This window comes from Panthera uncia (assembly GCF_023721935.1).
Source record: "Panthera uncia isolate 11264 chromosome B2 unlocalized genomic scaffold, Puncia_PCG_1.0 HiC_scaffold_24, whole genome shotgun sequence".
Taxonomy (NCBI): domain Eukaryota; kingdom Metazoa; phylum Chordata; class Mammalia; order Carnivora; family Felidae; genus Panthera; species Panthera uncia.
In genome coordinates this window covers 58581072-58595119 of record NW_026057580.1, presented here as the reverse complement: position 1 = coordinate 58595119, position 14048 = coordinate 58581072, and the positions used below count along the sequence as shown (strand labels likewise).

General features: G+C 40.5%; 1 protein-coding gene across 1 annotated transcript in view; it reads left to right on the top strand.

The window, feature by feature from the left end:
• FBXL4 (F-box and leucine rich repeat protein 4) overlaps positions 1 to 14048 on the top strand; it is an 83921-nt gene that overhangs the window by 56569 nt on the left and 13304 nt on the right. Inside the window, exons 7-8 of the mRNA XM_049654030.1 lie at positions 6378 to 6449; positions 10488 to 10800. Coding sequence (XP_049509987.1) covers positions 6378 to 6449; positions 10488 to 10800 — 385 coding nt within the window. The remainder of the gene's footprint in view (positions 1 to 6377; positions 6450 to 10487; positions 10801 to 14048) is intronic.

Genomic DNA, 14048 nt, shown 5'->3' with positions numbered 1-14048 from the left:
TTAAGCGTCCGACTTCAGCCAGGTCACGATCTCGCGGTCCGTGAGTTCGAGCCCCGCGTCAGGCTCTGGGCTGATGGCTCGGAGCCTGGAGCCTGTTTCCGATTCTGTGTCTCCCTCTCTCTCTGCCCCTCCCCCGTTCATGCTCTGTCTCTCTCTGTCCCAAAAAATAAATAAAAAACGTTGAAAAAAAAATTTAAGAAATCTAGGAAATAAATGATAGTCATTATAATAAAAAATTAATTAAGTTCTAAATTGGACACAAAGATATTGCTAAATTAGAAAGGTTTGAGGAATGCACTTAAACTTGTAAAAGCTTTGGATGTCAAGCACTATTATATGTAGTTTGTATGCATTAAATATATATATGTATATACACACACACGCATATACACACACGTACACATACATTCGTACATGCACACATACACCTCACTTAATCCTCATAGTAATCCTGTTCATTGCCTTAATAAATATATACTGTGTCTATTCTATGTGCTAGTCACTGTATTATTTATTTATTGTTATCTATAGGCTACCCCAAAACTGAGTGGCTTGGAAAGGCTGACATTCATCATCTAACATAACTTCTCAGGAATCTGGGAGCTGTTTGGCTGAATAGTTTGGGCTCAGGGTGTCCAACAAGGTTACACTCATCTCAGAGCTTAACTGCAGCTGGAAGACCAGCTTCCAAACTCACACCCATGGCTATTAGCAGACTTCCTCTTTAGCTGTTGGCCAGAGACCTCTGTTTCTCTCTACACGAGCCTCTCCATAGGCCTCATGAGTGTCCTTCTGACATGGCAGCTGGCTTTTCCTGACTGAGAGATGGGGGGAACCAAGAGGAGCAATAGCCTTTTATAACAGTATTAGTCAGGGTTCTCCAAAGACATAGAAATAAGAGGGTGTGTGTGTGTGTGTGTGTGTGTGTGTGTGTGTGTGTATAGCTTTATTCTAAGGAACTGGCCTACATGATTATGGAGGCTGGCAAGTCAAAAAGCCCACAGGATAAGTCAGCAAGCTGGAGACTCAGAGACCAATGGTGTAGTTCAGTCCAAGTTCAATGGCCTGAAAACCAGGAGAGCCAGTGTTTCTGGTCTGAAGGCTGGCAGACTTGAGACCCAGGAAGAGTCAATGTTTCAGTTTCAGTCTGAAGTCAGGAATAAGCTGATGTCCCAGGTTGAAGGATACCAGGCAGGAAGAATTCTCTCAACTTGGAGGAGAGTCAGCTTTTTGTTCTATTCTGATCTTTGACGGTTAGATGAGGCCCATCCACATTAGGGAGTAATCTGCTTTCAGTCTGCTGATTTATCTGTAGATGAATGTTCATCTCATTCAAAAACTCCCTCTCAGAAACACCCAGAATAATGTTTGACCAAATATCTGGGCACCCTGTGGCCCAGGCACATTGACACATAAATTAATCATCACAATAACCTAACATACCATCACTCTGCTATGTTCTTTTTGTTAGAAACAAATCACTAGATCCAGCCCCCACTCAAAGGGAGAGGAACTAAGTGAGCTCCATCTCTGAAAGGAAGGAGTATAGAATAAACTGTGAACATACTTTTTAAGCTACTCTGGGCACTGGTTCTTGGGAGACTCAAATGTTTATGTAATAGGAGTTCCAGAAGAAAAGAAACCGGACCAAATGATAGAGAAGCAATATTCGAAAAAAAGGATTGTTAAGAATCTTCATCTTTCTTTCTTTCTTTCTTTTTAATATTTATTTATTTTTGAGAGACAGAGCATGAGTGGGGGAGGGGCAGAGAGAGAGAAGGAGACACAGAGTCTGAAGCAGGCTGCACTGCAGTCTCTGAGCAAGCTGTCAGCACAGAGCCTGATGTGGGGCTTGAACCCACAAACTGTGAGATCATGACCTGAGCCAAAGTCGGATGCTCAACCGACTGAGCTACCCAAGCGCCCCAAGAATCTTCATCTTTCATGATGACAGTTGGAGGTCTTCCAGTCAAATGTTCACTCAGGATACCAAACAGAATAAGTGAAAATAAATCTTTGGACACATTGTGATGAAATTGCAGAATATGAGATAAATGGATAAGAGCCCCCAGAGAGAAAAAATATATTACTTACAGAGGAAGACAATTAGACTGCCTAAAATTTTAAGCCTGGCTAAATTTTCACTCAGGACGGAGCGAAAATTAAAGACTAACTATGGTATTTAACTTTCTGTGACTCAGATTCCTAATTTATAAATGAGAATAACAGTATCTACCTTATAGGTTATTATCTGCTGTGTTTACTGATATATCCCAAGTGTAAACAGTGCCTAACACAGAGTAGACATTCAATAAATATTTATTAAACAAGTGTGTAGGGTTGTTGTGAGGACTAAACAATGTATGTAATTTACAGCAGTACCTGACATGTTGGTAACTACTCTATAAATATGTGTTGTTAAGGTTTTACCACTCACAGACACTCGCTAAAAGAACTCTTAAAAATATTCTTCAACAAGAAGAAAAATTCAGTGAGAAGGTATCAGATATAATAGACAGTTAATGACACAGAAATTGATAAAATGCCAGTAAAGTAAATACAGTTGACCCTTGAAGAACTTGGGTTTAAACTGCATGGGTCTACTTATGTGCAGATTTTTTTTCCCAATAAATGTAGTTCAGTACTGTACGTGTATTTTCTCGTCCTTATGATTTTCTTAAATTTTTTTTAATGTTCATTTTTGAGAGAGACAGAGACAGAGCTTGAGTGGGGGAGGGGCAGAGAGAGAGGGAGACACAGAATCTGAAGCAGGCTCCAGGCTGAGCTGTCAGCACAGATCCCAACACGGGGCTCGTGAGATCATGATCTGAGCCGAAGTCGGACGCCCAACTGACTGAGCCACCCAGGCGCCCCGACATCCTTATGATTTTCTTAATGACACTTTACTATCTCTAGCTTTACTGTAAAAATACAGTATATAATACACACAGCATACAAAATATGTGTTAATTAACTATTTATGTTACTGGTAAGGCTTCCCGTCAACAGTAGGCTAGTAGTAGTTAGGATATAGGGGGTCAAAAATTATACCTGCAGAGTTTTTACTGTGCAGAGGTCAGCATCCCTAACCCTGATGTTGTTCAGGGACCAACTGTATTGACCATGGGGTAAGAAAGAAAGAAAAACTAATCTTTTTGTATTACTTTTAAAAAGGTAAACTAAAATCCTCAAGGTGTTTCTAAAATTCATATCAAAGAGCAAAGGATCAAGAACAGCTAAGAGTTTTGAAGAATGAGGAAAAGGTGTTTGCCTTACCACATATATAGACTCATTCCAGATTATAATAGGAAAGACTGAAGTGTTGGTACAGGGGAAGGGCAAATAGACAAGTGAAACAAAATACCCAGAAATAGACTCATACACATATGGAAACTTGAAATATAACAGAAGACACCGCAAATAAGTGGATAAGGTAGAATCTTCAATAAATTGAACCAGGACAACTGGTTATTCTTAAGGAAAAAATGAAATTTGATATGCTCCCATGTATAAAAATCAGTTACCACTGGGTTAAAAACCAGTGTAAAAAAGAAAAACTTTAATGGTGTCATTTAAAAAAAAAAGAAGAAGAAGAAAAGAATATTCTCCCTTGGGTAAAGAGGGACCTTTTGGAGAAGACAACAGAATACAAACATAAAGGAAAAAGATTGATGTGACTATATTAAAATTTGACGTTTCATGTCGCAGAAGATTCTATAAATAAAGCAAAAGACGTGTTAGATTTAGAGAAGATATTTGTAATGGATAAAACTGACAATGATTGGTATCCAGCATGGAAAAGAATTCCTACAAGTCAGGAAGGAAGGAACAATCTAATGGAAATAATCAGTAAAGGATATGATTAAGCAGTGTATGGAGCAGGAGATATGAGTGGCCCATAAACATATGAGAAGATCTTCAATCTCACTAGTAATCATACTAATAAATATTCTAACATTCCATGCTCATCAGATAGGCAGACATTAAAAAGGATGAAAAGATTATATGTTGACAAAGATGTGGGACCCAGCGCTCTTGCATTGCTAGTGGGCACGTCAATTGACGCAGGCACTCAGGAGCGCTGTTTTGCAAAATCTGATAAAGTTTAAGCATACCTAAACACCTAGAAATTCTTCCTCTGGCATGTGCTCTAGAGAAATACTCTTCTATAAAATGCACAAGGAAACACATATAAGAATGGTTATTTTAACATTCTTTGTTATGGTAAAAGTTATAAACAAACTAAATATTCACCAAATGGGAATATATGTTGCATAATGTAATAGGATATACAACAGTTAACAGGTCAGTGAGCTAAAGCTGTGAGTGTCAACACGGACAAATTTCTCACAAACATTGTCGAGGAAGATGCAAAAGTATGTGCACATTTATATAAAACCCCTGTTTTTATATAAAACCTCCCTGCAGAGGGAAAGAGAGAGAGAGAGAGAGAGACAGACAGACAGACAGACAGACTGAGAATCTTAAGCAAGCTCAGTGCCCAGAGCAGAGCCTGACGTGGGGCTCAGTCTCATGACCATGAGATCATGACCTGAGCCGAAAGCAAGAGTCAAACCCTCAACCAACTGAGCCACCCAAGTGCCCCAAATTATATAATTTTCAATCATGTTTTTAAGCACTGAGTGATGATAAAGGTTACCTCTAAGGAAATATATAAATGGATGGAGGGATTCACAAATAAATAAGGATAAGCAAAGCAGTATGCTAAGATTTGATAAATCTGAGTTGCAGCTACCTGGGTATTCATTTCATTGGATTCTGTACTTGTTCATATACCTGAGGTTTGCCATTGTAAATAGTTTAAAAATAAATTATCAGCAAGTTCTTGAATGGAGTGTGCGTATAGGGGTGGGGGAAGGGGAGCCATTTATAATTTTGAATTGACAAGAATATATGGAATTCTCTATAAAAGTTCTCTAATACGTCCTGGATCTTGCTCATGGGAAAGTCTTATCAAGCAACCTTGTCATAGGGATCTGGTATTTTAATAAAAACAAACCTGATGTCATTTTCCTATCTGTTAGTAAGTTAAAATAGCTAAGTATTATGGAGAAGCAGAAAATTAATTTATCTTGATAGATCTCTTCTAATGTCAACATTCTGAGAGCTAGATGGGATTGTCTTATAAATGTGATAAGTTGTGTTGAAACTTAGGTATAAAGTCATAAAATGAATATAAACTTTTTTTTTTTTAATTTTGCTTAAAGAAATGCCCAACAGTGAAACAATTAGTCTTAAGTCTAGTTTTGTTCTAGGACCTCTTGTAACTATTATTTTATTTTTGCCTTAACTAAGTTTATTTTATCTGATATAGTTCATTGTTTTCTCTGGGAAAATCTTACCTGGGTTCAAACTAATGTTTTGTATCATCATTGACACATTCTTTGTCCTTTCTCCAGCTAATACTGTTCAGGTTTTGAACACTTGGAGCAGATTAAACAGAGGTTGTACAGTGTCATCGTCATTTTTTTTAGATACGATTTAGTTGAAATGTTTAGAAAGAAATTTTGCCATGTTAGTTCGAGTAGTTTTTTGTCCTAATAGAAAAAAGAAAACTAGAAATGTGAATGTTTTGCTGCTTTTTTTTTTTGGTAATTTTTCATGGCAGGCATTTCATCAAATGAACTTATGACTAGAGATATTTTAGGTACCATGATTATGTAGCAGTCTAGCGTATCTTTGGGTTTCTTCAGTGGTGAGACCGTTTTCATTGCACAGAGTAGATGGGCTTAAATGGCAGGAACATGACTAGAAAGTGCACGTTATATATGTTTCAGTCAGCATGTTGCTAGTGACAGGTGCTCAATGGTTGTTGGTATCCTTGTCAGCAAAGAGAATCCTTTGACATTAACGTCACCAGCTCAATCCTGATTTGGGGTGACTCTATTGGCAGCTCCATCAGGCGGCAGCTGATCAGTGAATGTCAGAGCTGCCGCTGTTCTTCAGAGTGTCACCAGGCCTCTCTGGGTTTTTGTTTTCTTACTTTTTTTTTTTTTTTTTGAGGGCGGGGTTGTTAAGCTTGTCTTGCCGTTCAGTCTTAACCAGACTTTCAAATTGCTTACCTTTGGGAGATGAGCTGAGAGGTCACAGGGAACATAGGTGTCTGTGGGGCCCACGAAACCATCTACGAAGTGGCGACTTACATGGAAACTAGTAATGATTACCTTGACTTCAAGCCAATCAATGGTGGGAGCACCTGGGGACTCATTAAATGGCATTTGTGGTGTCTGTAACCTCGGGTTTGAGCTCTATTTCAAGAAAAGCGGTGACAGCCTTTAATGTCTAATTGACCTCTCCTCTTTGTTTCACTTTCTTTCGCTTTCCATATTTGCCGCCAATGTGGTCCCCGATGGCAGCAAACAGCACTGCTCAGCATTTTGAACTTCTGTTCAGAGCTTCAGCACCTTAGTTTGGGCAGTTGTGTAATGGTAAGTATTTGAAAATTCTTTACCTATACTCCATCGCTTGTTCTCTTTTTCTTCCCATGGGTGAATTTTATCCTGACCCAGCCACTCCACACTCACCCACAGCTTTTCAGATTTACGGCGAACTACCGTGTACCCTACTTTCAAACATTTTTCTTAAATTCGAGAGGATCTCTTTGAAACATCAACATGATTTATCCAGGAGAGCAAGGAAAGTAATGTGTTGTGGTAAAAAGAGTTTGGTTCTGCCTCGAGCCAGACAAGCTTCAGACAAGCTATGTACCTCTCTGGATTTTTTTTTTTTTTTTTTTAACAAAATAAGATATCAGTCATACCCAAATGTTGGTAGTTCAGTACGTTTGTCACAAAGCTAATTTTAGTTTTTAAGTTCTGAAATTATTTCCTGGAAATGTTGCTGATAGTAGGTAGGTTTATCTTTGTTTGTTTGTTTTGCTGTTGTTGTTGTTTTCAGTGTGTGTTTGTTTTACTGTCCTTACTGGTTAAGGTAAATGGACACCCTATGTTAGAACTCAAATTTTTTTGAAATGTTACTGGTCCATTAAATCCAAATGCCTAGGGACTGTTGAACTAGATAATCTTTAAAGTCCTTCCAGATTAAAAATTTTAGCTTTATGGTGCCATTGAAAGAGTTCATGGGATGAGTTAAATTCTTTTCATCTAAATTATGTGGCTTATAAGTAATACTGAGACTTCAGGGACAGGAGAACTCTTGGTATTTGTATGTGCATGTGTGTGTGCATACATGTACACACACTCAGAGGAAATGCATCTCCCAATATAACTGACTGTAGGGCAATCCATCCCTCTTTTCTTTCTTACCTTCCCCTCGCAAAACAGATTCAGGAGATCCCAAACCATTCCGATTTTGTTTTGTTTTGTTTTTAATTTTTTTTAATGTTTATTTATTTTTGAGGGAGAGACAGACAGAGCACGATCGGGGAGGGGCAGAGAGAGGGAGACACAGAATCCAAAACAGGCTCCAGGCTCTGAGCTGTCAGCACAGAGCCTGACGTGGGGCTTGAACTCACAAACCATGAGATCATGACCTGAGCCCAAGCTGGACGCTTAACCAACTGAGCCTCCCGGGTGCCCCCCCCAAACCATTCCAATTTTGTATCCACTTACTAGGAAGACCTGAATAAGCAGGATGGTTGCAAGATCAGAGAAGTTCTCCTGGCGTCCTAAGCTTGGATTCAACCTAAAAGAAATTCCATGTGAACACCTTTTAGAGTTCAGTGATGGCTTCTGAGATGCTCTAAGATTTGGCAATGTAGGCTAGAGAGACCTGTTACGACCACTTGTTTATCTCCATTTCCCCATATAAAACCATCCTGGTGGTTAGGCCTGATTAAACCACCAGGTGTGGGCTCAGACCAACCCCAGTCTTTAGAAACAATCTTGGGAGCCCATTAACTCAGCATTAGATTTTCCTTACTTTTGATCAAATTCTTATCTTCGTAAGCCATTTCATGGGCTTCTGTTGGGTCCCTCTGATGACTTTTCTGGATGGGCCCGGTTACATTTGATGGGACTTTCTGTGATGACAGACCAGCCAGTTACTGCCGCTTGGATTGTTACTTATTGCTAGCTCGCCCTCTTTAGATTGGTAAGGCCGCTGTTTAACCTTGGCCAGAGGTACCTTTTTCTGCCTGTTACTTACCTCCCTTTAAACTGGAACAACATCTTCTAGAAAAGCAGGAGTCTGGTCACACATACTTGAGATTTGGAATCACATATATGTTTGTAGTTGGAATTAGTGTGTTTTAAGTCAACATTTTCAAGTTGACTCATGCAACATTAGTCCTAAAAGATATTCAATTAAGAAAAGATGTGTATTGGGGGGCAGTGAGGTAGGGATTCCTGATTAAGATTAGGAAATAATGCTACCCTGCCTTCCTCCTAGAGTTTTCAATGGTATATCCTACAACAAAGAAACTGTGTGCCTTTGTGTATGCCAGTGTTTTGCAGCTTTACCTGACTCCTGAACCCATTTTCTCCTTGTACTTCTGTTAATATATGATATACTGTAAGAAATGCTACTTAAGATAAGTAGGCTATTATTAAATTAAAGTATGTAGTTGCCAGTAAAATATTGTTGCTTTTGATATTTGTTTGTCAGGAAATTAAGTTTTAAGGACTTGACATTGAAGTTCAGAAATATTCGTGATATTGCTGATACTATTATTTACGTTGTGGTGGAAACGTTCCACACTTGTCATAGAAATACTGTTCCCATTTCACAGCAGGTCCAGGGTTCACCAGAACAGTAACACAGACAGATCTTTGTTGATATTTTAATACCATGTTTATTTCAGCTTCTTTTCTATCAGTTGACCAAAAGGCAGGATGATTCATTTGATTTTATTTTTGACTATCAAAACAATAGCAAGTAAGCATCACGAGTGTTGGAAAGCTTGACAATTCTTTGTAAAGGAGTTGATTGGCTGCACTAATTTTCAGAGTTAAAGTGTATTTGGGTACACTCACTTAAGTAGTTGTATTCCCCTCAAATCGTTTCTCATGGTCTTCTGCTTGATTCTACCATAACAGTTCCTGAAGACCGTAGAAATCCCCATGACTTCATCTAAGCCATCAGCCCTTAGTTCTGACTCAAAATATAGCTCTGTAGCTCCAAATGTGTCCATTTCTCGTTTCACTGCTTGCAAACTCATTGCAAGCCCCTGCCTCTCTCCACTAAGCTAATGCAGGCCTCTTTGCTGGGCTTCCTCCCTCCAGTCTTACCGACCATAGACCATCCTCCACACAGAAACCAGAGGGGGGTTTTGTTTTTGTTTTAGTGTAAGTCGTATTTGTTTCAAACCCTCCATTGATTTCCTTGGTACTTAAAATAAAAATCCAAACTCTTTCATGGCATCACAGCCTGGCCCCTGCATATCTCTCTGCCCTCATGGCCTCTCTCCTCACTCCCCTTGGGCCATTCCTGATCCTACTTCTGTTCCCTGAATACACCAGGTTCATTCCTGGAAATCCCAACAATCACCCCTCTCTCCCCTGCTCCCTTCCTCCACTGCATGTGACCCTCTGCGCATCTGGCAGTCTGATCACCCTATTTCATTATTCTAACACCACTTACCACTCACTGGATTTATTTTGCTCGTTTGTTTGTCTTTCCCAAAAATGTGAACAAAGTCTTTGTTTTGGGGTTCACTGTTGTTCCTGGCCTCTGGAGTGGTCCTGGCACATGGTAGTTGAAGATATGAATAAACAAATGAACACAAGGAAATGATACCTGGAAGTGTTAGCTATTTTGTTTCCTTTTGACTTCTGGTGATAATTTTGATACCTGATTAAAAAATAATCAAATCAAACTCTAAAGAAACCTGTTAAGAAAAACATTATTAAAGCATATAAAGCCCATGAACTGAAATGTTTAATCCCTGTTTAGTAGAGAATTATCTTGTGATCATGAAGTAAATCGTCGGACACTTCCAGTAACTGAGACAACATATCACAATCTAAATTATTTTTGTGTTGTACGTTCAGTCCCTAAAGGCCTCATTTAGCCCCAAACTAGTATCATTATTAGGACTCTCAACATATTCACACACCATTTTAGAGTGTGGTGAAGTGCCCACCTCTGTCAGGGGGCTCTTACATACCTACCACAGTTGATGAATTATATATAAAATAGAAGAAACGAGGTCCCGTGAACCGAACGAGTAGCAGCAGCAAGGTCAAAATGGAAGGCGTGCAAGAACAACACAAAATCCTCAAATTCTTTGTGAGGGACTGAAGATTTCATACTGCTCTGGGATTTAATTCATGAAGCCCTCTGTCTAGAGTTCTGTTAGGTGGATTTTTAAGTAAGCGATTATTCTTGCTGTTGTAGGAAACAGTGGCAGATCTGTGAGATGAGTGGGTAGATCTATATTAACAAGAACGTGGGTCTGTTTACATGGAAGCAAACAATAGGAGATGATTGTGAATGTTTTAACTTGCTCTATGCAGTCTGTATTTCTGAGCATAATATGTAAGAGACTGGAATGATTTGATTTCCAGATTGAAGACTATGATGTGATAGCCAGCATGATAGGAGCCAAGTGTAAAAAACTCCGAACTCTGGATCTGTGGAGGTGTAAGAATATTACTGAGAACGGGATAGCAGAACTGGCTTCTGGGTGTCCGCTTCTGGAGGAACTCGACCTTGGCTGGTGCCCTACACTGCAGAGCAGCACCGGGTGTTTCGCCAGACTGGCACGCCAGCTCCCAAACTTGCAAAAACTCTTTCTTACAGCTAACAGATCTGTTTGTGACACAGACATTGAAGAACTGGCATGTAATTGTACCCGATTACGGCAACTGGACATACTAGGTAAGGATACAGTATATATATTTGTTTTATTTTTTATTTTTGCTTTTTTTTTTTTTTTAAGATTTTTTTTTTTTAATTTCTCGGAGAGCGCAAGTGGGGGAGGGGCAAAGAGAGGGAGACAGAGGATCCAACCCAGGTTCTGTGCTGACGGGCTGACCGCAGTAAGCCCGATGCAGGGCTCAAACTCATGAACTGCAATATCATGACTTGAGCCGAAGTTGGATGCTCAACTGCCAGAGCCACCAAGGTGCCCCATGTATAAACTCATTTTAAAGCCTTGATGTGAAAGCCAATCTCAGACTTTTTGCAAGGGGGGGAAAAACTTAGGTACAATAAAATTTTGTCCTGATAAGCCTGCTTGGTTTGAAGAAGTGCAAGATAGGCCAGTTGATACAGAGAGTAATTATATCTGTACTTAAGTAAAAGAGTGAGGACAATAACAGAATTTTATAGTTGAGCCTATCAGAAAGCTCTAAATAAACATTAATTCTTGGTCTAGTAAGAAGAGTGAGAATTTATATAAGCTGTGTTCTCCATTTTAAAGACAGAGAAGAAATTAATCCATTTGTATAATGAGTTATACATATGTGTGTGTATGTATATGTATGTGTGTGTGTGTGTGTGTGTATACAAATGCTTCTTGATGTTAAACTCGTGATTAAGGAATATTGTCAAATCTTCATTTCCAATAATTCTAGATTTTAGGAGTAGTTCTACCCCAGGGCAGATCTATTGAAAATCCTTTCCAGTTCTGGGATTCCTTGTGTCCTTGCAGTTTATCAGCTGGGAGCCCTGTGAGGCTTCGTTACTTCTTACTTTAGCCGGAAGTGCTGGCAGCACCATAGTTAAAATTGCCCACACAGTTGGAACTTTGTGAATTCATATAGCACCTGTACTGTGTTCTCTGGTAATCTGCTAGTGTTGATAGGTTAGTCCATGGAGTGGACTCTGTCCTTTCCTGTCTATTAAACATTCAACCACGGGGAAACGTGAAGATTTTCAGCATCTGAATTTGTGGTTTCCTTGAAAATCTCTGCACAGTCCAGGTTTATGATACATTTGTGGATGTTGCTCATATGGTTGCATATTACTTATTCAAGCTACTTTTATCAGAAACTCTTGCCTAAACATTTAGGGAGAAATTCTTGCCTGTTACAGGTACACTTTTGGCTAGATACCTCATCTGTGTTATATTTTCTTTATTCTTCATAGCTCAGGGAATTGGACATCATTGTGTTTTCATAGAAGAGGGACTAGAGTCCAGCAATTAATATATGGCAGAGCCAAGGGTTCAAATGAAAGGTTTTGGGCCCCAACGTAGTCAGTACTGATTTTTTATAACACCACGACTGCTTTCCTTGCTTATTTCTTTTCCTTTCTGCCTACCTACCACTTTGAATTAGTGTAGACCTTTTACAGGAGAAATATTTTGGAAAGTTTAAGAAAATGAGAGAGAATGAGGAAAGGTAGCTGAGGCCTTTAAAATTGGATCACTGATTACATTAGGCTTCACTTCAGAGGATAGGGGCTGGTGTTGGTTAATATCTGTTTTACAGTCACCGCCCCCCCCCCCCCGCCACCCGAACCTCATACAGTAGAGATGAGGAGTAGCCAGTGTCTTAAAGAGATGCTACAGAACTACAAAGAAGTTGGTAATGCTGATTCTCAGACAAAAGCACACTTGTGAGCACTGGGGTTGGTTTTCAGGTGGCCTAACGGCCTACAAACATATGAATTACTTGACAGAGACATGAAAGACAAATAGGGAAGAAGTATAATGGCTTCTTTTTGAAAACATTTGTAACTTTCCCAAGCAAGAGCAAGGAAATATGGAGAGTTCCAGTCCGACATGGCAACATAGGAAGACTCTGAACTCAGCTCCACGGAACACAGCAGTTTATACCTGCTTATAGAGCAGTTCCTCCTGAGAGAACTGAGGGCTGACTAAACAGCTTCTGCAAAACCATAGAATGGCAAGAGAACAGCAAGAAAAACTGAGACACAGTAACAAAGGGAACCTCCACCTCTGACAAGGCCAACAGCAGTTGGAGGGGGGAGTGAGGGGGGGATAGTACTGAGGGACCAGGAACAGATCTCTGTCCTTGGGCACAGGATAAAAGCCTCAGTGGAGAAGAGCAACTAACACATAAAAGAGACAACAGTAGAACTCTACCAAATTGCAGAGGGACTGTGGGTCACTCTCCAGGTCAAAGGGACTGGAGGACAACACAGTTTGTGTTCCCACCCCACCTTAAAAGCCTAGACCCCACCAGGATCTAGACACCAGCAGGTCCAGTCATCAGAGTGCACCTGTAACCTCAGCAAGACCAGAGTCCACAGCCCATGCCAGCTTTGGGGGCAGTGACACTGGGGCATAGAAAATAAACTGGATTTTTTTGTGCGTGTGGTTTTGGTTTTGTCTTGTTTCGTTTTTTGTTTTCCTTTTTTTTTCCCCTTTTATCCCTTTTTTTCTTTTATTTTTCTATCATCATCATCATCATCATCATCATCATCACCTTTCTCTAAAAGCCATGGTTTAAAAGAGCAACTAGCATATAAAAGAGTCAACTCTAGAACTCCACCAAACAGTGGGGAGAGCTGCTAGAATGCTCTCTGGGTGGGAGGAGCTTATGTACATGGTCTGCACTCTCCCTCCACCTTGAAAGCACAGACCAGTGCACAGTCTGGCACCCTAACTGGCCTCCTGCCTCAGTGAACCCTGAGCCCTTAGCCCACACCAGCCCCAGCTGTCCTACCTAGGCAGCCACAAAGTCGTACACACCAGGACACCCCTGGTTAGTGCTCACTCCAGCCCCAGTCTTCACATCAAGGTGACACAGGTGCAGACATCCCAGAACACTCCAGGCGCACACCACTTGTGCTTCCATTGACTTGCTAGGGCACCCACAGTGCAGAGTGCTTCACCATCTTTGGCTGACATCTGCTTCAGCTCCAGCCATCCTGCCAGGGCACACCTGTGTGGAGCACCCCAGAACACTTCCACCCATGCCAACCTCAGCTCCATCCACCCAGCCAGGGCGCCTCCATTGGACAACCTGACTTGCTCCCAATTCAGTTTCAGCTGTCCTACCAGGGCATGTTGTGTGTGGAGAGCCCAGGGACCACATCTTTGCTTTAGTTGTCCTGCCAAGATGACCCCTGCATGGAACACCCCAGGACCTCCCAACCTATACCCCACACCAGCTACAGCCATTATTCAGGGCACCCTCTGTGTGGAAATTCCAGAA